We start from the raw sequence: 25,514 nt of genomic DNA, 5'->3' as shown, positions 1-25,514 counted from the left end.
GGGAAGGAGAAGGGCACTCTCCTTGGTGCTTTCAAACATCACTAGGGGTGTTACACAAGTCAAGGTCATAATACACAGAGAAACAGTCTCCCTTGGCCCACAGTTTACTAATTCACACTCCCCGCCCCCCTTCCCCTGACTTCCCAAGTCAAGGAGCACCTTTGAACAAGCAAATGTGAGATGCTGCAAACTTCACCTCGACTAGAAAATATAGACTTATCAAACAAGTTTAGTACATGGAATATTTTACCAGATTATCTGAAAAACCCAGCAGAGATCTTCCTTTCCTACGACTCTTCAGAGAGGCCAGTCTCAAGGCAAGGATCAAATGTGGCACAAAGCATGATTTGTAAACTAGATTACTCTGGGTGAAGTCCAACCAAGCACAGTTAGGTGCTTCTCAAAAAGACCACTGCTATGCCCATCAAGCTGTAGTGAGTGGGTTGTGGATGTGAGGAACAGAACGTCTGTGGACCGCTGGCTGTGTCATGCACACTGGACCATACACCACGTGCGTTAATCAAGGGAGGACAACCTTTACGTCCGTGGTCAGTGGCAAAACGGCAGTTAATGGAATAGAACGGTTACTCGTTTTCCCCAGTGTGATGATGGAATCATTCAATAATTATTTATTGAGCTCCCAGACTCTTCTAGATACAGAAAGATGCATTGCTACCCTGAAATGCCTTCATTTTAATTCACCAAGATAGTGATGAAGGGCGATGGAAGCACAGAGAAAGGGGTACCTACTGGCCCGAGAGGCTTAAGGAGAGAGCAACACATAGGTGACTCCATTTCTCAGGGACACTAATGTCTGAAACCCGTGTCTGAGGGAGTCTGTAAAGGGCTCAACCGTGTTTTCTGCAACATTTATCCGAAATTGCTTCCCAGGAAACAATTTCATGGGTCTTCGCGGGTGCCACACCTCCCATGTGCTTTGTCCCTATTTGCCAGGAAGCATCTCAGGCGGGAGGGCTGTCACAGCCAAAACAGAGCCCGAGTCAAGGGAGAGGGCCTTCAGAATGAGGCGACAAGTCACCAGGTGCTCCACCACCTGCTAATGGATGGCCCTGCTGGCCAAGAACACGAAGAAGCACTCTTCTTTACTTTATTCACAGAATTCATGGGACAGCTGCTTCGGACTCGTTCTTGTTTGAATGCTAAACATGTTTCTAAAATGAGCATTCGCTTTGTGTTGACACAGGAAATTGCCTGGAATTTTCAGCCAGTCAGGTGCAAAGCCATCTCGTACTACTGAAGCTTAATATCTATTACCTCATTCAATCCTCACCAGTCAATGCCCTTGTAGACACCTGGACGGAATCCAGAAAAGGCTGGGACACACAATAAACTCAGAGCCTTTTTCAGGACAAAGTGAGACACTTTCTATGAACAAACAGTAAAAGTGTTGTCATCATCCTCATTATCCCTGGGGGCCAGGAAATTTTGAATGATACGATGAAGGACATTTTCTACACGAGGAAGGTAGAGCCTTTCTCCGTGAAGCAGTGTTATCTTGCTTTCCCTGTAAGTGTATCATCTTCCAGATTGTCAGAGACCCCTGCTTCTGAACTGGTGCGAAATTAAATTAGCCCCAAAAGACCAAAGGTAAGGGCCCAGAGAAGAAGTAATGACCACCATTTTCCAGCTTCCCAAGACTCTACAGTCCAAGAAGTCCCCAGAGGAAACCCATGGAGGAAGAAGCTTGGCCTCCAGGCCCGCAGGGATGTTCTGGCCTCCATGGAAGACCAAGGACACATCACTGATCATCACTAAGGGAAGGGTGAGGGTGGTGCTGGGCCAGTGAGCCCCAGACCCACCAATCGTGAGGAAGCACCTGGCCCTGGCATGACCTAGGCCAAGACATATGGAGAAGGGGCTACACAGCAAAACATATACCACTGCTATCAGCTCCCCTGTGATGGTGATGTCTGAGAAAAGCCAGCAAAACCAGGACTTTCAAACCCAGCCTAAATATCCTATTTTCCCATGATAAAAAACAAACAAGTCACCCACCACTCAGTGGACTAGTTCAAACTCTGGAAAAATTTTCCCATAAAGCAAATGTCTTTAGGGGATGACAGGAAGATGGAGGAAGAGACAGACAGACAGACATTTTTCCTTTAGTAAAATTCTGTAATATTGAGGCAACTTGAATTGCATTTTTATTGCCACTTCTAGGCAAAATTCTTTTGAGATTTCTTGTTCCACATGGGTTTACCCCACATTCCTACAAGTGAATGCTTCCAGGGCAATCACATGATGTTCTCCTAATCCCACAACCCCCCGAGCCCCCAAGTGTTTGATGAAGTCTGAGGAAGTGAAAGTTAAGTAGGTCTCTTCCTTGAGTAAATCAGTTCCCTTGCCTTACAACTCCCCAGAGAGTGGAACTCAGCCGAGGTCATGAGAGTGAGTCTGCCTGGGAAGACATGATTTCATTGGTGGGGACTTCGTGGGGCTTGTCTGTTTTATGTGGCAAATATTTTTGCTATCCTTCTGCAAGGGGGAAAAAAACAAAACAAAAACTCCATCTCTGGCAAGGATCTTGAGTCACAAAATCTGGGAAGAGAATGTAGCCAAAATCCAACCTCATTTCCCTACTGTCTGGAGTGTCAATGGCAATGTAGTGCTGGAGGAATGACAGGATTTCAGTCCAAGAGGCTTCCACTCTAAGGTGTGGGGCTCTTCTCAAAAGAGCCGGCAGGCACCGGCTCCAGGGAAGACCCTGAGTGAATTCACACCACACTGCCCTGGACAGTCTCTCCACCGACAAGGCACCCAAGAGCACCTGACCCAGAACTCTTTGAAAACAACCCTGTTGGTGTCTGTCTGCCTTCCTGTCTCAGAGTTCTCTGTCTCAAAGCCTTGGCATCCTCACGTCTACAATGGGAATGCAAAGCTCTATCTACACTCATAGAATTGCAAGGTTAAATAAGATAATTCAGCTAATGCATTTGTTAGAGGGCATGGCAGTGAGAAATCTTATTTACTACAAGCTCCTAGGTGGCAGGAACAATGTTGGATTTGCTTTGCACATTCTCTAGCTCTGTGCTATATATGGATAAGGGTTTAATAAATGCTTGTGATGAGTGGGTTTTTAAAAAAAATTAATAGTGAGGGAACATGTTACAAAGCTACAAAAATTAAAGCAGTGTAGCAATGATATGTGAACCGACAGACAGGTCAAAGGAAAAGACTAGAGTGTATAGAAGAGGCCCTAATATACACAGAGATTGAGTTTATGATCGAGACATCGAGAAAGAAAGAGTATTGAAAAACACTGTTGTACAACAGAGTAGCTGCCTGGAAAACATACATTTAGACACCTATGTTATACTTTGTGAAGAATTTCAGATTGCTCAAAAACTTAAAGCATGAAAAATAAGATCACAAAAGTACTAGAAGAAAATACAGCTGATGGGAATGTAAAATGGTACAGTCACTTTGAAAACTAGTCTGTCATTTCCTCAAAGGAGGAGTTACCATATAACCCAGAAATTCTACTCTTAGGTATATACCTAAGAGAAACAAAAACATATTAAAAAAAAGTATATACAAATACTTACAGCAGCATTACTCATAATAGCCAAAAAGTAGGAATAACACAATGTCCATCAGTGGATGAATGGATAAACAAGATGTGCTATATCTATGCATATCCATATGATGGAATATTATTTACTCATAAAAAGAAATGAAGTACTGATAACATGCTGCAACTTGGATTGAACCTTGAAAACACTATGCCAAGTTAAAGAGGCCAATCCCAAGAGTCTACATATTATGTGATTCCATTCATATGAGAGTCCAAAAAAGGAAAACAGATTAGTGGGGGCTTAGGGCTTGGGGGTGGGGAGCAGGAAGAGAATAGAGGAAAGGAGGGTGATAGTGAAAGGGTAAGGGGTCTCCTTTTTTTTAGGTGATGAAATGTTCTAAATTGACTGTGGTGATGGCTTCATATGTCTGTGAATATACAAAAAACCCCACTGAACTGTATACTTTAAATGGTGAATTGTATGGTATGTGAGTAATATCTCGATAAGGCTGTTTTCAAAAAAAAAGAGAAAGAAAAATATTTTTAAAGTAGAATTTTAGGGAAAGACTTTCTAAGTATGAACAAAACTCAGAGCCAAAAAGGAGATAACTTTGACCACACACATACACAAAATCCTACTTTAGACAAGCAAACATAAGAACAAGTCAAAAGACAAGAAACTGAGGGGGGCAGAGAGGAGAAATTTGCAACTCATATCCAAAGGGTTTAATTTCCTTAACATATCCAAAGTGCTTACAAAATTAAGTTTAAAAGACCAACAACCCAATAGAAAAATGAATAATGCTTATGAACAGATTATACACACAAACACACACATACAAATGGCATTTAAACACGTTAGAAGATGTTCAACTTCACTTATAATAAGAGATACCATAAAGGGATACTTTTGGCTGTTCTGATAGGCAAAGATGAAAAAATGTTAATATTATATAGCGTCGATGAAAGCGTAGGGAAAGAAACACTCTGACACTTTGCTGGCAAGAGTAAAAAGGACGCAACTTCCCAGGATTTACCTAATCAAATTGTAAATGCACACATCCTTTGACCCAGCAATTCTCCTTCTGAGATTCTGTCCTGAGAGGATATCCTTTATGTTTCTGAAATGACCTGCATACAAGGAAATTCGTGGCGGCATTGTTTGTTACTGCAAAGGACTCAGAAAAAATTAAATGCTCGACAATTATACAAATCATGCAATCTCTTCATAAAGGAAATACTCAGCAGCACTGTTGTATTCTCAGGAATGACCCCCAAGAAACACCCTGAACTTAAATAAGAAAGCAAGCAGGGGGTACAGTCCATCTGGGGGAAATGGGGACATTATACTTTTCCGATAGATTATGTGCACTCTTTTTTCTGAAGGATGATGAACGGGGACAGGGCTCGCTTCCAGCAGAAGAAAGTGAGTGAACAGCGGTATGAGGGGGTCTACTTTTTACTGTACCTTTTTGCTTTTTAAAATTAAACCACGGGGGCAGGAAAGAAGAAGAAAAAAAGGAAGGGGACAAGAGAGGAGGGGAAAGGAGGGACAGGAGGGAAGGGAAGAAAAGAGAGGGCAGGAGGAAGGGAGGCGGGGAGGGAGGAGAGGAACTGTTAGGATTGCTGCAGAGAGGAGGAAAAACATTTGGCTGAACATTATCCTTGACAGATAGTTATCACTGAGGGAGGAATTCTAGGGATTTGCACATTCCACATTAGAAATTTCTGCTCTATAGGCATATTTGATAATAAGCATGTATGACTTTTACCGTTAAAAAAAAATGTAAAATGACCATACTGAATCCCTTTCAGACTAAGAGCCATTTGCAATGTGTAGTTGTTGTTTATGCTATTTTAAGTTATTTAAAGTAACTCTATCAGAGAAAAAACTCGAAAATAATAAAAAGAAAAGGACAAAGAAGAACTGAGTTTACCCAGTTGGGCCCTTTTCTCTTTGGCTTGGAAATCTGACCTTTTATCTTTGTCCTGGAAAGTCGGTGGAGACCCACGTGGAGAGGGAGGATGGGGGCTGAACTTTGTGGCGGGGGTCCTGCGGATGCCTGGCAGCACTGAGATACCTACTCCCAGCTCCAAGGCCAGAGTCCTCACTGGCCCTACCTGACTCTCCACCTCATGTGCTCTCTCCTTCATCCCTTCTGACCTGTGTACAGGAAGAATGAAGCAGATTCAGGACAGGGGCCAAGGCCGAGTCCAGGGGCTCAAGCCCTTCGTCTCTCTCAGCCTCAGTCCCTCTAGAGGAACATGCTTTGCCCTAGAAGGATTAGACCCTCCCACACCCTGTGATCCTATAATGACCTGGCAAATGTGCGAAGGGGAAGGACCATCATCCCGTAAGTCAACTTCTAGAAGACGGTATTTAAGAGGCGGAATCATTCACTCTGATGATTCAGGGCGTTTCTCAGGAGCCATGAATCCCATCCTTCTCTCTGTTTCTTGCTGCCTCAGCCTCTCTATCTCCACGGCTGTTCGGGGGCCTTCCTTGCTGAATCAATGGCATCTTGTCTGTAGCCTTGACCAGGCTCCAAGTGATGAACCAACTTCATTGGGAGCGTCTGCTGAGGGCTCTCTGAGAAGGGTCATTGTTTCCCCCACACTTGTCCAAAGCCTCCATTTAGGGACGGCTGTGAGCATGGATGGAGGACATTCATCACCAGAAACATTTGCCAACAAATGAGAGACAGCTGTTGGGCTCCAAGGGTGTGTGGCTGGACATCGCCTGTGGTGAGATCTATTTTTCCAAAGGAGAATATCCTCACTTATCTTTTCTTCTTCCAAATTGTAAGAAATGGGGGAAATGCTCACCTTCCTCCTTACACGTCAGAGTCCACGGTCGTCCCACTAATCACATGGTGTGCAAGGCGTCATGGGAGCACAGTAGCAAACAAGGCTTCCTGCACAGACAGGGCACACATGCCTATTTCCCAGAACCCAGGGAGGCATTGCCAGGTCACGCGAGGGACAATGCCTTGCCTCTCTTGACCCTCTACGTGCCCTCAGCTGGGACTTCTGAAGGCTGGTGGAAAGAGGCAGATGGGAAATTGGACAGAAGCTCCTGGGAATTACCAGGAATAAAGAGAATGCCTGCTTATGTGCTAAACACTCTGCCATGCATTTTAGGGGCCATAAAACTAGCCATGGGGACAAGACAGGGATACGAGGAACAGAAACACACATATGCCAGCGCAGGGAAGTGCTGACTGGGTCCCACGTGGAGCATGAGCAGCTGGGGCCAGATGTGATCAACGAAAGCTGGCTTCCCGACAAGGGGGCGGTGGATGAGGTGGGTGTGACTGGGAAGGGCGGGGGGATGGGAGTACACGTTCCTGGTCATAAAGAACAACAGGAGCGCAGGCCTGGCTGAGCCAGCTGGGGACACAACTGGGAGACAGGACACCCGGAAGCCAGGCACACAGAGAAGGGTCTGCTTTTAGGAAAGGCCATTGCATCAGCCAGGGCTCGCCTCAGAGACAGCCAAGCCTCAGCTGTGAGCAACATTGGGGAATCCTCCTCCCCATCCCAAAGGGATACACCAAGATGGTGGACTGCAGCCAGCAGACTCAACACCCCACTTAGCATCAGATTCAGATGTGGCTGCCGGTCAGGTCTGAAGCCATTTGAGGATGGAGATCATGTCTAGCTTGATCAAGCTATACCAAGCAGCAGAATAGTGCCCTAGAATCCAGTGGAGCTGGGTTTGGATCCTGTCGGATTTCTTTCTTTCTTTTTTTTTTTTTTTTTTTTAAGTTCCTGCTTAGGCTGCCTCTGGCCTCAATGTCTGGCTTCAATTTTCTCCATCCACAGAATAAAGATAATAACATCTACTGCTGGATTCATGCCTCCCTACCCCCACACCCAGTCGTGATTCTGCAAGCTTGGAGTAAGATGAAAGTGTCCAATGGAAAAGCTCTGGGAAGCCTTTTATTAACATTCTTAGCTCTGCCTAACTCAGGGGAACAAGTCTCTGCATTCCAGGGGACTTCTCCCCAGCAAAGCAATGCCAAGAATGTCACTGAAAGATGCTAAGATGCTTTTTCTATCAGAACCCTCCCAGGTATGCAGGTCCCCTAGGGAGGCTACAGGTATCTGGTGCAGGGGGAGAGCTGGTGGGTCAGGTTCTCACCGTCACCTCCCCAGAGGAGTTAGGGACTAAATGAGATGGTGAGAACAAAATGCCCAGGGGAGAGAGGCTGCTGCTGAGCCTGTGAACACAGCTACCACCAGATGCAGGCAACAAGGCTTACACTCGGCTGAGAGTCTGAAAACTCGCCTCCCAGTAGAAACAGCTTCCTAGTCAGGGCTCAGGCCCTCAGCGACCCCATGCAGAAAACAGCCATCTCATGACTTTTGACACATCTCCCTGGGTTATCTGTGGAGGTTAAAAGTGGAACACACACTGAAATAAGAAGTAAAAGACACTGGTATTGATTTTAATGTTTCATAATCACTTGATGTTCCACTTAATGCCATTGCAGCAGCAGCAGCAGCTACAGAGCAGGGAAGATGACAAAGCCAGGGCTGACAGGTGGGGGACCCTCCTGGAAGTCAGCAGAGGCTGGAGGAGAAGCAACCTGGAGTGAGTGAACAAACTACACTGAGCAGCAGCGTGTCTCCGAGCAGACGTGTTCTCTCTGGGGCTGCAACCATCCAGGCCACATGGGCACCAGTCCTGCTCATCACCTCCGCATCTTGCAGATGGGCGCCCTGCTTGCAGGACTGCAATGAATTTCACCTGCCCGACCGAGTGTCTTACTGAGACTTCACTTCACCTGCCTTCACACTTCACTGTGATCCTGCATCAAATAGCCCATCTCATCAACCAATCTCAAACACAATCCACTCAGCCCTGGGTTCCCATGACCAGGAGAGCCCGCCTTCTGGCCATAATATCCCAGGGTTGAGCATTAGGAACAATTAGCAATGACTAAGGAAGCACCGTGGACTCCCCTCTGCCTGCTTTGCCATCCCAGCCCAACCCTGGAATGATCATCTTTTATACGTGCTCGGTGCACTGCAGTTTTCAGGACACTTTTATGCATAGTTTTCCACAGACCTTCCCAGCAAGCCTGGGACAGGAGCAGGCGGTGGTTAGTACAGGTGGGGAAACTGAGGCTGGAGGGACCGAGGACTAATGAGGAACGATGTTCTCATACTAATGAGTTCAGAAATAGGAAAGGGCTCGTCTAATGAATCCGCCTTCCCCTCCTCCCCACAGCCTTAGGAGCAGCATTACTGGAGGCAAAGGTTTGAGGCATCAGAAACAAACAAGGTAGACCCACGGCAGCTTCAGCCAAATGTCTTGTTTCACAACCACCTATCACCGACAATTAGCATTTTGGGGCTCTGACCACGTGCTGAAACTACCAAGAAGTATAAGGTTTCACTCAGTCCTTGCAAACCTCTAAAGAAGAGGGCAATGAGCCCCTCTCAGGTGAAGAAACTGACGCTCAGAGAGGGCAAGTAAGTTGTTCAACATTGCGAGTCTCCAAGCTGGATGTGAACCAGGTCTGTGTCAACCTTGCCATTTGACTGTTACTATGTCCCCTACAGTCTGTACAGTGGGGGAATAAAGCATTCAATGCCTCTTAAAGGGAGAAGCAATTCCGAGACGTTAGGTGGTTCAGAGGTCAAAGAGCTGTTTTCCTTCCCTGGCTTTGTCTGGTGTGGACGATGCAGGACCATCACTCAGGAATCTCAGGCAATGGTCCCACACCTGCCACTGATGAGCTGTGTGTCTGCGGGCTTTCTCCTGCCCAATCTCACCCCTTTAGTAAAGGGTGGGAAACTGTAATGGGTCTGCAGCACCTCTACCTCTTCAGAGAAGGATGAAGGAGAATATTCTTTTAAGATGTGCTTGGATTTTCCCTTTGGAATAAAAGACTGGTGGTAACACGCCCACTTGTAAGAGGCAGTGGATGACGGGGACGCTAAATTTCACTGCTCGTAAAGTGCTCTCCAGATAAGACCCAGGCTCCCAGTTCTCCCACCTCGTCTCTCTCCACCCTCCCTGTGGACGACTAAGCTCTGCCCCCAGGCCCCACCCCCTACACCCACACCACTCAAGCCCACGACGACCTCAGAACCTCTGCACCTGCCGTTTCCTCTGCCTGGAACTCCCAGTCCTGCTTCGCCACAAGGCAGGCTCCTCCTCTTCTTAGATCTCAACCCAAATGTCATCTCAGACAGACACTTCATGACCACTCTGGCTGAGGTTGGGACCTCGCCCTCCCTCGACCACCAATCACTCCCACAACATCCTGTTTTTTCATGTTACTTACTATCTGAAATTAACCTTTCTCAGGGCTGTGCCTGTTTGCTGATGGTCAGCTTTCATCCTCTAGAATGTCAGCTCCAATAACAGATGCCCCATCAATACTGGGCCCAGCTTTATTTCAACACCCAGACAACACGTGGCAAATGATGAAGCTCAAAAAATGCCTGTGGTGGGAAGTCCTGGAAATTCTCCCATGACAAAGGGCTGTTGAAGGACTTCAGCAAGTTCATTACAAAATCGCAAATCCTTGTCACTAGGAAGGACCCTGGGGCTGACACTTGAACTTAAGAGAACAGGAATGAAGTTCTATATTGTTCCATCACAGAAATATACAGATTGCAATGGACCCAGAGACAGGGGACAGAAACAGGGGACAGAAACTGAACTTGTCAGTGAAGGGACAGGTCAGAGGAAGAGCAGCTAGAAGAAAGAGACAGCGGTGCCTGAGAAAGAGCGATGGGAAAACCATCAAGTCAGCAGAGCCCAAATCGGGGATTTTTCCATTTTCTGAAAACCTTAAGCTTTAGTTCTTGGCTATTACACACAGTTGGATTTGCTGCCCACTCGCTGAGCCGCACCCGAAAGAGTTCGCTCTTCTGCCCACGCTCGTAGGACCCCCGGCAGCTCCAGATTCTGCCTCCTGGGCCCAGACAGCCTCGCGGAGCACACACCGGGCAAGCAGAACCGGGCAGCGGTCTCCTGGTCCACGTGGTTCCTTACCACACACACACTGAATCTCAAAAAGACTTTAAAAAAAGAAAAAAAGACAAAGGAAAACAAGTATATTTCAAGTAGGAATAAAGATGGAACAAAAACTGTTAGGGGCGAACGCTGTCCAGATCAAACAGACCCCAGGTCTGTTGGCAGGGGAAGCTGTTGCCCTTGTGTGGCTGCACTGATTTAGAGTGAATTTTCCCACCTCCTGGGGGGAGAGAAGCAAAAATGAACTGCTGCACAGAGTCTAGCCACTTCGTGTCCAATCAATCAGGTACTGGAAAAACCCAGTTCCAATGCCTTCGACTCAATCTGATAAAGCTTTGGACATCAGTTCTTGGCTGTGACCTGGATGTACTTATTAGCAGTTTGAGCCCAAAGACGACACCAAGCGCTCAGAGTGGCTGGAGGGGACTGAGAAACACACAACTGTGAAAAGCCAGCTCTACCATCGCAGGCGTCTCTGAGGGTGGGTTATGAGCATTGCCTCCCCACAGGATGATGGCCGACTGCTAGTCACCATTACAGGTCTGATGAAACATTAGCTTTGGAGTGAACTGTAAGGGTGGTTGATTATCACAACCTCATGGGCAAAGGGTCTTGGCCAGCCCAGCAATTAATAAGAAAGAAAATGCCTCCCTCTGCCCCGCCACCGTGGACTCTTCTCCGTGGCGGGGGCCGTGGAGAGATAGGTGCCCGCACCACCCCCATCTCCCCATCACACTGCCTGCACCTTGCTGCCCTCATTATGCCAAATTCTGCTTCCAGTCAGACTTGGAGGCTTCTGGGATCAACAACAGACTATAAAGCAAATTCTTACAAATTCCCTTTTCATCCCCGTACCCCATTCCTGCTACCACCAGGGATGATGTTCTTTCTACCATGTACCTTTCTGTTTGTACGTGTTCCTGTTCAATGTCTTGCTTTGTGAATTTTTAATGGCCTTAAATGCTGTTGTCAAATGTGCTATCCTGCTTTTTAACCTTTCAGTCAGCACCACGACTTAAAGACCTGTTGCTGGACAGACGTCTAATCCATGGCTTCTAGTGCTGCAGAGTTTTCTGGAATGAGCAACTGCTGTCATAGTTCACTTACTCACTCTCCCAGGTAACACCCAGATGGCTTCTCTCTCTCACCACCACCACCACCACCACCACCAGCGATGCGCAAAGACCATCTTCAAACCCACCCTGGGACCTGTGCATAGCTCTGCGTGTCCTGAGAACACCTGGCACCCTGAGGCCTCACGCTTCCGCCAGCCTGCTGGGCGGTTGTTTGGGCTCTGATGAACAGAGGAGCTCAAGCGTTGCTTCAGGTGCTCATTAGACTTCTGGAGGCTCCTTCACCTGTAAACTCCCAATCACACCCTTTATTTACCTCCTTTCTATTGAGATTTCTGCCTTTTTCTGGCTAATTTGCAGGAGTTCTTTGTATATTCTAAATGTTCATCCCCTCAGGCTTTTAGCTGTTGTAAATCTCGCCCTCCTTTTTTGCCAGCTGCCTGTTACCTCTGTCCAGGATGCCCACTAATAATGAACAGAAGCCCTTAACTTTGACAATCAAACTCAGAAAACTTGAGGACAGCAACCATGCCTCAATCATACAGTTCCATCTGTGAGCACTGACAATACACCACCCATGGATTTAGGGGCTGTGGACACAAAGAGGAGTCATGGCTTTTGACCCCTGAGCACTCAGCCTCCTGGGAATATAGACTTTCCACCGACTATCATGTGGATGCGATGACCATGGATGGCTTGGAGGGTCATGCAAGGTGCAGTGAGGGGTTAAAGGTGTCAGGGGGTCAAGATCAAAGCTGAGTGAGCTTGGCAGGCAGTGCTGAGGAGAGAACATTCCAAGCCAAGGGAACAGCACATGCAAAAGCCCCATCTGGAGAACCACCAGGAATCAGAATGGCTGGGGCATAGAGCAAAGTAGTAGTGACCACAGAGACTGGACAAATGGGAATGGGCCATGAGCAGAAAGAGCTGGGGTTTTCTCCAGCGCTGCAGAAGGGGACAGCACGCTTCCTTGCTCTTCCACAGCCACTGGTGAGTTGCCTGAGATACTGCATGCCCTCAAGGGAAACGGACCAGAGGGACCCTACGAAATCTGGGCTCACCTTAGCTATGTACTGAAGTCTCAGAGAACCCCACAGACAGAATATTCTAGAAAAAAAAGGTTCATGAGCCTGCATGTTAAGCACCAAAGCAGGTAAGAGACAGCCATCAGACAGGTCTGGACTGTCCTGAAGGCAACAAAGACCTCTCCTCCTGGCCTCGGCTGGGAGCTGCTCCGGCTGCTGCTCTTGCCTTCACGAAAGTTCTCAGCCCCAGAATTCCCCAACCACCGCCAACTGTGCTCGTGCCGGAAATGTCCCGAATAAAGTCATTAGTGACACAGCGGAATCTTACCCAAGACCCCACCAGGATTTCTGCCAGCCAGCTGTTTCCTCCTGAATCTAAACCATTTTCACACTCAGTAATGGTAATTTTTCAAGGAAAAAAAAAAGCCATTTGTAGAGAATATTTTGCTTCAAGCTAGGTGATTGCCCTGATTTTTTTCAGCCGGAGAAGAAATCTGTATGCACAGACACATGGCAGCCAAGTATGAAGGCACAGAGGAGGGTTGTGTAAGATGCAGTGAGGGGTTAAAGGCTTCAGGGGGGTCAAGGTCAAGGTGTGAAGGCTGAGTGAGTCTTGATGGATAAGATTGGAATCTGGAAGTCACTCCACCCCAGCAGAACACACCCTCTCTCAGCACCCTCACTTTCTCTCTTCCAAGCTGCAGCAGCCTCCCCAGGGCAGGAAAATAGATCTTGTTCTAGGACAGCAAGCTTATCCTTTGAAGGCATTAGGTAAATAGCTTTAGGAAATTTCAAGACAATGGGGCTGATTGTCACCTGACACCTCCTCTCCTCCAAGACACACACCCACACACACCCACACACACCCACACACACCCACACGCCCCCAACATGCCTGATGTCTGTGAAGTAAACATGTTTGTTAGCTTCCTCCCCCTTCCCTGGGGCCCCACCTGCTAGGTATGCTTAGGGCTGCGAGGAGGGGAGGCAGCCAGACCCACAATATTGGTTCCCCCACATCCTCCCAACCAACCAAAGACATTTTCCAACACAATTCCCGTGACCCCTTTTGCTCTGACATGACTTCCAACTCTATTGCTAGGGTCAGGGGAGGTAATCAAGTGCTCAATGCCACCTACTCACTTTAGAGACCTCCCACTTAGGAAAAGAGGCGCCCGCCTGCCAGCCGCCATGCCCGCGTCAGGCGTCCAGCGGTACTTGAGACACGAGGCTGAAACTGGCCTGAAACTTGCTCTGGTTGGCAGGCCGCACGTTCCCACACAGAGAGCGTGGGGCGCTGGTCTGCTCTTCAACTCAACAGCACCACCTCAGTGCCTCCCTGCAGACTTGAGAGCACTCAGGGCCCTCACCTTGGGTTCAGAGAAGCAACCCCCACACTGAGACACTCACTCAGGAACCAGAGCCCCCCAGGCCCTTTCAGTCGTGAGTGGAGACCTGGCGGCTGGGGGCCACGGGAAGGCGTCATGCTCCTGAAGGATCTGATCTCAAAAGCAACAGACTAAATTCTCCCTCGGAGAACAAAACGTTTCCCACTCTCGAGGGAAGCAGTGCGTGGCGAGTAGGGAGCGACACCTGGATCCCATAACTCTGGGAGATTCGCTCCCAGCCTGAAGTGTTTACAATTACATACGCCGAACCAGCATCAGATGGGCGGGAGATGGACGCTTGCCCACGGAGAAGCCAGGAGGTCAACGGGAAAAAATTATTTTAGTCGCTGTTGAGCCTTCATGTTTGGAACATCCATCCAAACTGTGGCAATGTTCTCATGCTCCTGCGTGTGGATGCTCATTTCCAGGGAACTTGGGGTGGCAGTGGGAGGAGCCCCACCCAGGGCTGAGGCTGTTTCTTCCACCCGTTGGAGGTTAGCAGGTCACAGGGCCGTTTAAGGACCCACAGAGAGAGGCTGGGAACTCTCCTGGGAATCCCAGTCACCAAGACTAGTCACACTGACCTGCGCTAGGGTGGGACGACTGGCAAGGTCCCAGGGTTAGCAAATGGCTTGGACCATGAGGGTGGGGGAGGGTGGCCTTCTCTGCAGCAGGCCACGTGGAGTGACGCTTTCCAGGGTCTGATGCAGCAGCAGGGGCCGTGCCAAACAGACTTCACTCGGGCCTCCTCTTCCAGCAGGGGATGAGACGCTCCTCGCCGGGCTGGGAGCAAGTCCCATTTCCCACCCTGACTCTGAGGTCATCCGCTTCTCCTGAGAAAGCCTGGGGTTCTGGCCTTGGCTGTTAGAAACAAGAGCAGAGACCTGGGGCAAGGGGAGGCTCTCTCTCTCTGGGTCTTTCTGGTTTAGGTGATGGCCTGGGGAAAATCCTTCTTGAATCGACACACACGGAATAGAACTGACAGAGGGAAAGAGAAGTGAGAAAGTGGGAGAAAGTCAAGAGAAAAGGAATAAAGGAATGAAAGAAGGTGGGGGGTGGAGGGAAAGAGAGAGGGAGGAGGGGGAAGAGAGGGAGGAAGGGGGAAGAGAGAGAGAAAGAGAGAGAACACTGCATGTACAGTGTGAGCCCGTGTGCACCCAGGAGGGGTCCTGTAGCAGCTAACGCTCACTCACACTTGCCTGGGATGGTTTTGTCATCCACTCGACCTGCCTGGCCACAGTCTAACTTTCGAGGCATCTGGGATGTGACTGACTTGAACCAGAGCCAGGCTTCCACGGGCCCCAGTGACACTCGAGCTTCACCCTGCTCAGGTGCCTGCCGTGGCTCTCTCAGGAGACCTTCAAGGGGTCCCGACACGTGGAGCTGTCACCGTGCACCAGATGACCACCCTGGACCATCATACACACCACGACCCTCAGCCATGACTCTAGAGACATCAACCGCAGGGACCCCATCTCCAAAACGTGCTAAAAGACACACCATCCAACTCTGCCACGACCACCGTGGCCCAGGCGCACTGCATTGGGCATTCGAGTAATAAGTGTGACGTTGCGTGGTACTTGCTGCTTCTGCCTAAGGTCTGCCATGTCACCACTCTTTATTTCCTTCCACTCATGCAGGAAACTGCTGAGAAGAAACCACAGGGGGCCTCTGTTAACAGCGGTACCTGATGGTGGTGTCCATCGTCATGTCTTCAAAACACATACTAGAAAGGGATGCCACAAAAGGCCTGACAAGGACAATGGCAGGAGACCTTCTCAAGTTCATAAGAAGTCTGGGATTATAAGTGAGAATATTTGCCCCCAAGGAGACCCAAGAGCATGAAGATGAAGATATTATGATGCCCCAAGCAAACCGCCCCCCAACAGGTCCCAGCCCCGATGTCAAGGACACCCTGCACCCTCGCAGAGTTCCTTCCCAAAGGACTAGATTTGAATTTTAGTAAATCAGCTCAATATGTTCTAGGACTGTGGGTATTAAATAAAAGAAGTCAGTGAAATCTCCAAACAATAAGCTCATTCAACACAATCTTTTTTTCTCCCCCCATCTGGGGACTTGAATACAGTTAACATGAATAAATCCTGTTGTCTAAAAACTGGGGGAGAAGAATGGGGGGGGGGATGGAGGATGGAAGGAAATGGCAGGATTCCCACTTATTGGCCTAAGAGGAAGGCTAAGACAGTCCCCAGAATCCCCCCAAAATGCCAGCTTGCTGGGGTAGACCAGGGAGATGTAGCAACAGTTTGCAGCTGAGGTAAGGAAGTATCTGGGATTTCCCGGTCCGTGCACTCCCAGCCTCTCCCCCACAGCCCTCAAACTGCAGCCAGACTAGTACTCATACCTGTACTCAAGCTAGAAGTGGGCCCTTGGGCTGCCCCAAACCTGGCCCTTCCTAGTTGGACCAGCCACAAGACAGGCCTGACCCCACATCAGGACGTTTCCCTTCAAATATGCACAAAAAGATATTTCAAACCACTATCCCCTAACAGAGTCACACCAATCAGAACCAAGGACTGCAGTTATCCTATTATCACTCTGCTATTATTTGGCAATTCTTCCCAAATACCCCAAGAACAGGCGGGACAGACCTGCCTTTGTAGGTGACTAGAGGCCTGGACCATCTGTGATTAAGAAGAATTGCATGGGTGAAATTCTCCTGCATAATTCATGGTTCAAAGTGATCTGGGCCCATATGGTCCTCATGGATGGAAATTCTACAGTCTTCCAGCCAGCAGTTCTCAAGGAAAATGAGAAGACACAGGTCCAGCTCCCTGGGTCACAGAGCCAGGCAAGTTCATCTGCAGAACAAGCCATCAACATGGGTTTTGAGTTTTTGACAAATGGAAATCACCGAGCTATTCGGCCTCTGTTAGGACCACCAGAAAGGTACTTCCTCATTCTCGTGGGATTCCGTATCCCGTCTCCTGGTCTGGTGAGCAAGGGCTGGTGCTGCCCAGGCATCATAAGGCTCTTTCCTGCCTGGAAACACGAGGGCTGATCCCTTACTTGACATGGGACTAGATGCATTATTCTGCTAAATCATGCGTTCTCCCTTCTCAAAATCAATCCTAGCTAGCATAGACATGCAGGGCTGCCAAAAACAAAAGGTCAGCCAGGAAATAATCATGGTAGACTTGGGTACTCAATTCTGATTCAATAATTTTATTGGTTAAAATAAAAAAAGCAAAAACTTGCAGCAGAAAGACTGCCAAAGTCAATACATTAGATCCATGTGTGTGCAGAACGGTTCCCAGGGTGGGAACCCAGAGCTAATGCTTCAATATCCCATGACCCTCCTGGGGACATCTGCTGCCTGGGTTTTAGGAGAACTGCCTTTCTTTTTGTCTAAATAGAGGGACAGCTTGACCATCACCCTGTTGGTGCTTCACAGAAAAGCCTCTTGCACTTGAGATACCGACACATGGTTGGTCTTTTTGTTTCGCACCAAAATTCTTCGCCCTCTTCTGGTGCACCCTCAGACGGCTGTAAACACGACCACACCAAGACCTCAGATTCTATTTACAACCTGTGACGGCCAATCGGGCGCTCGATGTGACGCTGTGGTGCGTCTTCCTCTTGCACCGCAGCATCACAAACGGCCGGGGTTTGTTTTACCGTCAGCTTTCCGAGGTATCATTTGTAGAGAAAAACCCCACCAAAACTAAAAGCTGTCCTGTTGATGGTACGGCTCGGAGTTTTCACACACACCTAGAGCTGCGTAACCACCACCACCATAAAGGTTTGAAAAAAGAAGATTCCTATCATTCTAGAAATTTCCCTCCTGCCCCTTTGTAGGTGAACCCCTTGCCCCAACCCCAGCAACTACTGACCTCTTTCCTTTCTGACGGTTTTGCCTTTCCCAGAAAGTCACAGAAGTGGAATCGCACAGCGCGTCGGCTTTTAGAGTCTGGCTTCTCTCACGTAGGACGCTGGTGTGTATCACTCATGCTTAGTTATGTACTGCGAGTTTTTAAACTTTGGACTTTTGCTTTCTTGTCAAAGAGGCAAAATAATTGGCTCTAGTTCATCTTTGCTGTGGAGAAACCACAGTCTTGATTTAGGGCCTTTTAATAAAGCTGAGGCCTGGGAACAGGGTGACCTACCATCTCCGTCTGCCTGGGACTAAGGGATTTCCTAGGACTTGGCACTTTCGGCAGCAAAACCAGGAAAGTCCTGGGCAGACTGGGACAGTCAGTCACCCGTCCTTGGGAAAGCCACCTCCAAGGGCAGGAACGGACCCGCTCAGATTCCTCGTGGGAGCGGCAGGTTGCTTTCCCCGAGCCAATGGTTAACCATCTCTCCTTCGTGTAACCATGAGCAGAAGGCCACCGCGCAGTCGGCTGGGGCTGAGCCTGTGGGCAGAGCTCATCACTCTCAACAGGCCTGCTGCTGTCTTTGATGTCCTGGGAGGGGCCCGAGGAAGTGACCAGAGAACTCAGGGGTCTGTTTAGAAAACAACAGAGCGGGGCTTGTGTGGGTGTCGGCGCCCCTCCCCACCCCACCCCGGTATTTAACACCCACGGCGAGGTGGGACATGAAAACACGCCGGGCTCCTTCTGGTTTTGCATCAGGGCAGTGCATTCAGGGCACCCTCAGCTCCTACTTTTTCTGTACATCCTCCCAACTCCTCCCTCTCGGTGGGGTTTTTCATTAGTTTGTTTTGAGACTAACTAGGGAGAAGGTGAGCCAAGTGACAGAAAATTAGTAAAGAGCTTGAAGTTCTGGTTAGAATTTAAGGGCCTCTCCTATGCAAACCTACTGAGACATCAGAGACACTTCTTGCCCATCACCTTTCCAGCTGACCTCGAGGGGACAACAAAGATGCTCCGAGAAGCTAGGCTGCCTGAGCATCTCTAGCTCAGGGCTCCCAATACCTTCGAAAAGCAGGTGATGAGCATGCTTTGGGGTGTAATTTGGGTGCCCAGATTAACTGAGGACCCCCACACCCCATCCAAGAAGGCAGGAAGTGGTGGGGTCAGAACCATGTCACAGAGGTTTCAGGGTATCTGCTCCCCTGAGTTAATATAACACTGCCCCTTACGAGTACAGTCCAGTCGTTCTTACGAGTTATTCCACCAAACAGCAGTTAGTAATCATTATCCTCACTTGTACAGATGAGGAAACAAGGCCCAGAGAGATTAATTGACTTGCCCAAGGTCGCACAGCAAGTTAGTGGCAAAGGCCAGATTAGAACCCTGAGCCCCGGAGTGCCCAGTCTGGCTCCCAGCTCCATGAGATCCCTGAGCCATCAGTCCAGAGCATGGGCAGAGCCAGGTCTGCGCCCTTGGGAGGCTGGGTGAGCAGCTGCAGAGGGCACAGGCAGGCTCATACTCACAAGCAGAAACCTGCAGCATCCTTCTCTGTACCACCAGACAGCAACACCCCTGTGCTGGAATAGACAGAAACAAGGCTCAAGTCGGGAAAGCCAAGGGCAGCCACCGCAGGCTGGCATCTCCACTTCGGAATCTGGCTTTGAGATCATGCCTCACTTCCCTTTGTGAATCTGGCTCTCAAGGGCCAGGACCCGGGGGAGCACGTGCTCCTGTCACCTGGAATTCATTCATTCACTCATTCCCCCATCATGTACCAGGCACTTACTATGTGTCTGGCAGTGCACTAGCGGCTGAGGTGGGGGATACCTGGAGGAGAAAGACAATCCTGTCTTGAAGGAGTTTCAGGGGAAACAGAGACAGATATTGATAAGACAGTGTGACATTAATTCAACAAATATTTGTTGAGCACTTAGGATGTGATATGCCTAAAACAGGGAGGGAACACAGAGCAACTCAGGGAAGGCTGCCTGGAAGAAGAGACATGCGGACTAGGTCCTAAAGACTGAGGAGCATTTCACTGAGTAGCCAGTCCCTTCTTGGCTAAAGGGACACTAATAAGAAATGAGTCTGAAATTGCATTGAGCACTTCTCTCTAAATAAACCCCTGCTGTTATCAGAATAGGAAATCTACCCTTTCAAAACACAGTTCTCAGGGATATCTTCTTATTGTATTTCTGATTTTGAGCTGTGGCCTAATCTCTTTGGGCCTCAGTCGACCTGTCTCTCAAATGGGAGTGAATAACCCAGTGTTTCCGTGGGTGGCTCTGGGCTTTGCTAACAATCTTGGGAGACACAGTTACACAAAAGTCCTTGAGGAACAAATTCCTTGCATGACCGATGGCATTCTCTTTCCCACTAAGGCTGCTGCTCCCCACTCTCAACAGGAAATTGGTTTTATTTATAAGAATCACAACCCTAAACTGACCTTTGCTGGGCTACCCACATGCCCGCCCTCATTTCCCCCTGCCCTCCTCAAGACACATCCTCCTTCCAAAGATTCCTAAGTGACCACAGAGCAAGGAGCGTTGACGAGTGCTCAAAGCCGGGTGGACAGACAATGGAGGCTGTTTCCTAGATGGGGAAACTGAGGCCCGGAGAGCTCAGTCACTTGTGCAGAACACATGTGCCTCCCGGTTCCCAAGCCACTGCCTCTTCCTTGTACCCTGACTGCTCTCCCTCCTCTTTCAGCCTCCCTTCTCCAGATGACAAGTCTTTACAGAAACATTTCCCATCATTAAAGGGATTTGGGAGAAACCGGGCAGAGCTTCCTCAGCTTTGAAGCCCGTTGGCCCCTCCTGGCCCTTTAATTGTGCTTGGAAGCAGCCCAGTTCCCAGCTCCTGCCCCTTCAGAAGAGTGGAAGGGCCCAAAGCAGAATTCCCCCACCCTCCTGCCCTTTTGGCACCAAAGGTGACCTCTCAGCATTTGTTTCAGACCATTTCATTGCCAGAGCTTCAAGGGCTCCCACACACAGAGCTTCAAAGTCAGGAGGGCTCAGGGTCAAGTACAACCATGAGCAAACCCTGAGCTTAGGATTCGGAAGCGTCACGTTGGAGACTGTTTTCCAGAAGCGTTCCCACAGCCTTTTAAATCCTACAGTAGCTTAGGGTGAATTACATTAGATTTCTGCAGGTATCACAAGACGTGGTGAAACCACACCATGTGAGCAGGGAGGGTTTATCTGTTCTTGCCACACTTGCTTTTAATCTACCAGGTGGGGAAGGTGTATATATAATTATATTTTTTTAATGGTTCTCAACGCTGATGACACATTAGAATCACCTGGAGACCTTTAAAAACGACGACACCTAAGCCAAACCCTTAGACCAATTAAATCAGAATGTCTTGGGTGTGGCCTATACATCCATAGGGTTTAAAGCTCCCTGATGGTTTCTATGTGGAGTTAAGGTTAAGCACCACTGCCTTAAGTAGAACTTCAATAAGGAAAAACCTGAGCTCCTAGGCATGGAAAACCAGCAAACACAGATGATTCTTCTGAAGGTGAAATGAATATTATCAATCTGTTTATCTCTTTTAATTAGCTTTTCTTTTTCAGACCTTCCCTGACCACAGATCTCATGGTTCACATATAAACTTTCAGGTATTTTTACTGGCCTGACTCTTCCCAGCTCACCTCTACTTTCCAGCACCCTAGAACTAAGTGCCCTCTCCCAGGAATCAGGTGATCCGACTCAGAAACCAAAGAACACAGGAAAAGAATGATACACTTTCAACCAACTACTGTGATCCACATCAGAGAGACTATCTCAACCTTGCCTATTTGAATCCAAGTGTGATGCAATTCCAGGAAGCTTTGGCATGGATGTTCCAAGTGCAATCCACAGATAGTAGGTCAGTCACTTTTGGCCCCGGACACACTTACCAGCTGGACGAGCAGTAGGAACCAGAATGCTTTGACCACATGGTGTGAGTTCAGCCAATGGGCTCACACATGGTGATACAAGGATGCCCTTATGAAATTCATAAACACGTGAACACTCAAGGATGGGCACTGTCCCAGGGTACCCCGCAGGACTTAGCAGAGCTTTTACAACACCAGAGATTCACATACAAGATACAGCAACGCTACCATCACTTTTTATAAAAACTCTTATAAAAGCTCCATCTCTCTGGGGAAGACACTCGCACCTACTCCCTCCACTGCCACCTTGTTTTTGTCTAGCAGAATGGCTAAGAAGGGATGAAGAGAGAGCCTGGAAACGTTCCTGCATTACACACAGGGTGACATTCTAATCACTCTTTACCTCTAAACATCTCTTAACATCTCGCACAACAATGGAAGATCAGCCCAGAGCCTAAAACTGATGGGCTAGTTTGGGAGATGTACCTTGTGTGACATGCTGGCTGGGGGGCCTGGAAAACAGTTTCTCCTGCATCGACTGCTTTACGAGCTTCACAAATTAGAGAAAACATTGTAAGAATCTAGAGATGGTGACAAGGCATTCTACCTATTTGGGAGGAGGGAGAGCTCAAAATCGAGAATTTAGAAACATAGGAGGAGGCATTTAAATTATAAATTTTAAAAGTGTCACAAATAATTCTTCTTTATCCTTTTTACATATGTTCCGAGAGCCCAAGTATATCTTGTTTTTTCATTTAATTTTGTTGTTAAAACCACCATACCTAGTCATTCCATAATTACTCAACCTTACATTAAGGGATTTAAAAAAAAAAAAAAAAGGCCCTGAATCTCTGACAAGAGACTACAGATTCTAGTGAGTTGCACCAGTTAATGGAAGATTGGGTCCAACATGCTTAATTTTGCATAGATCAATGTTTCAATTCAAAGAGTGTTCAAAGTATAACTCATCTTCTCACGTGAATGGAGCATTCTACAGCCCTGGTGAGGCAGGGTGGGGATTCCCAGATTCCTCAGCTGAAAGGTATAGTGAACATATTAGTAGCATTCACCAGTGAAACCTGGAGAGATTTTTCTTGAGTCAAACACTAAAAGATGAGTTGGATTAGCTTTAGCAATCCAGATGATTTTCAAATGTATTTGCTTATCGCTGGCTGTGTCTGATTCACTGCAAAATGAGGAGGCAGACACATGTGTTACCAAAAACAAACACTGCACTGGAAACTAAATTTCCTTCAGTTGGCAAAAACCTCTTAGTGATCTTTGAGGGTGGGAGGACTTTAAACTCCCAAGAGAAAAAGAAAACTGAGAAGACTTTTGCAGGTTAAGGGCCAAGTCAAAAGCTACTGAGGCAAAAACCTCCTGGTAATAACTGGGCATTTGGAAAGACGACCCAAAATGTTATCATTTGCCCTGACTCAGAAAGATTAACGTACTGATTTGAGAAAGTAGCTTGTAATCTAGACCTTCAACCAGGAGCCAACATAATTCAAAACCCGGCAGATTCTGAGCCAACGGGACCCTCAGGCAGGCAACTCAAGTCTGGAATTCCCTGGAAGGGTCCCTCCCAAAGGGCAGAGGGGCCCCAGTGGGGACGGGAGCAGCAAGCTGCTATTTTGGAAGGAGAGGGGCTCTGGCTTCCTCAACTGTTTGAGACTACAGAAGGACACATTCAGTCATTCAGGCACAAAACTGACGTGATCTCAGCAGAATTTGAGACAAAAAAACCACCCATTTAGAAATGTGAGAGAGGCTCCAGGGAGGGTTCACAGGAGAAAAAAAAAAAAAAAGGGAAGGTTGCCAACTAACTTAACCCTGTCCCCCCAGCTGGCTTCTGTGCTCTTGGCAAAGACCCTTAACATGTGGAGCCCTGCCTAAGATTTAGGTCTTTCATCGTCACCTGTGACCAAGAAAAAACAATGAAAAGAATCCAAAGATACAACTAGTTCAGGGAACCAAAGCTGATTCCCCAAAGTTTCTTCAGGTCAGTTCAGAAATGAGAAACCACTGGCAGTGAGATTCCTTGGGAATCTGAGCACTCTCCTTTATTACTCTCTCCCAGGGGAAAAATAAATACAGAAACAGTACTTCCTTTTGCAGGTTTGGCAGAGTCCGGGACGAATAAGTTTAAGAAGCTTTCCCAAAGCAAAGGGGCGCGGGGGGTGGGGGTGGGGGGGTGCCCGCAGCATCGCATTTAAGGGGCAGCTTTTTAACCTCCTTTTCCAAAAGATGTGCAATCCGAGGCTTCTAGACTCCAGTCCCCAGGCTCTGACCATGGGTGCGAGCCGGGCACAACCCGGGCCAGCCCGCCCACCCATCAGTGTCTGTCCAAGATTCCCCAGTCCAGGCCAACCTCCAAACTTGCCCAGCTGCGCTTGCAGCTAAGCCCTCGGGCAGAGACGCGATCCACCTGCCGGGCACCCCGGGAAGCCCCTAATCCTGCACTCCGCCCCTGCTTGGGAGTAAGGAGGCGGAGAAGGGCTCGGAGAGAAACAGTTACCCGAGCGGAGCGGCCGGACGATTAGGGTGGCCTGACCAAGCCGGGAGCGGAGCTGCGCGCCCACCCCACCCTACCGCCCAAGCGCATCAATTCGCAGGCTCTTTTTCTGGGTCCGCAGGAAGCCCTGCACTCTGGCTAGCGCCCGGGCGACAGGCCCCAACATGCCCCTTTGCCCCCGAAGCAACCCCGCACTGTTCCGACTTTACACGGGAACTCCTCGGCCCCCGGCATCTTTCCGGGGCGGCTGGGGCTTGGAGGGTGGGTCTCCTAGCGCACCCTCGGTCCTCCAACAGGTGAAAAGCCTCGCCACGCACCCCACCTCCCTCCGCCACCGGGAGGATCAAAGGGCCCGGGCCGCGGCCGCCACTCACGAGTCTCTCGGCCAGCCTGCGCCGCCGCTGGGGCCCGGGTCTTCGGCCCCGGTCCGGGCTGGGCGGGGGCAGCCGGCCCCGCTCACCTGAGCCCCGGCGGGGCACAAAGCGCACGCAGTGACGCCCCCGCTATCCCCAGCCCTGCTTTCCCGCGCCTAGTGGGGCGGGAAGGGAATGGGTACGCGCGGCGCGGGGACCCGCGCCCTCACCTTTGAACCGCTCCATCGGGGCCGCGGCGTGCGCTCCTCGCGGCTCGGCTCCGGCGCTGCGCTCTCAGCTCCAGGCTCCGCGCCCAGGGCCGCGGCGCTGGCCCCTCCCCGTGAGGTCACGCTCGCGGCCGGACCTCCTGGCGCGGCTGCCGCGCCTCTGGCCCTCGGACCGGGTCCCCGCCCGGCGCGCCGCCCCCGCCGGGGAACTCCGCGGCCGAGCCGGGCGGCCCGTCGGCGCTCTAGTCTGTGCGCCCCCGGGCCCGGCTTCCCGACCGAGGCCGCCTGGCAGTTGCTTCAACGTCCCGGCCCCGGGGGCGGCGGAGGGAGCGAGACCCGGACGTGCCCAAGCGCTGGGGAGACCTCGAGGCGGAACGGGCTCGGGCGGGCGGACCGGAGCTGTTCTACCAGCCGCGGGCCTGCAAACCCCCTGCCCGGAGAGGGAGATTGAGGGCTGAGTCGGAAGGCAGAGAAGTGCCTAGAGCGCTTACCGCTTGACCCCGGGCCTGCGCACTTTCGCCCTCGGCATTCCCCCAGGGGCGACCTGGGGATGGAGACACAGGTGGGGGCATTCTTCGGGAATCGCTCGCACTCTCTTGCAATCTCTCTGGCCAGCCGAACGCACACAAATCAGTTTGTTGCCTTCTACCCCAGCCAAGATTCCCTTGGCGCCACTGTGCTAGGCCC

The 25,514-nt window shown here is 49.5% G+C and overlaps 1 protein-coding gene across 7 annotated transcripts in view; it reads right to left on the bottom strand.

Moving 5' to 3' along the window:
- The window catches only part of AFAP1L2 (actin filament associated protein 1 like 2), a 91,062-nt gene extending 66,074 nt beyond the window's left edge, over window positions 1-24,988 (bottom strand). For 2 of the 7 annotated variants that reach the window (XM_074373575.1, XM_074373576.1), the window contains exons 1-2: window positions 24,831-24,914; window positions 19,375-19,428 (exon numbers count right to left, since the gene is read on the bottom strand). In XM_074373575.1, the coding sequence (XP_074229676.1) occupies window positions 19,375-19,428; window positions 24,831-24,846 (70 nt within the window). In that variant the 5' untranslated portion in view covers window positions 24,847-24,914. Of the gene's footprint in view, window positions 1-19,374; window positions 19,429-24,621; window positions 24,769-24,830 lie in introns of those variants that run through there. The other 5 variants (XM_074373581.1, XM_074373579.1, XM_074373578.1 and 2 more) reach the window with 5 other exon arrangements.
- Between the last annotated feature and the right edge of the window lie 526 nt (window positions 24,989-25,514).

This window comes from Camelus bactrianus, chromosome 11, assembly GCF_048773025.1.
Source record: "Camelus bactrianus isolate YW-2024 breed Bactrian camel chromosome 11, ASM4877302v1, whole genome shotgun sequence".
Classification (NCBI taxonomy): domain Eukaryota; kingdom Metazoa; phylum Chordata; class Mammalia; order Artiodactyla; family Camelidae; genus Camelus; species Camelus bactrianus.
This window is presented reverse-complemented; position numbering and strand designations above follow the sequence as displayed.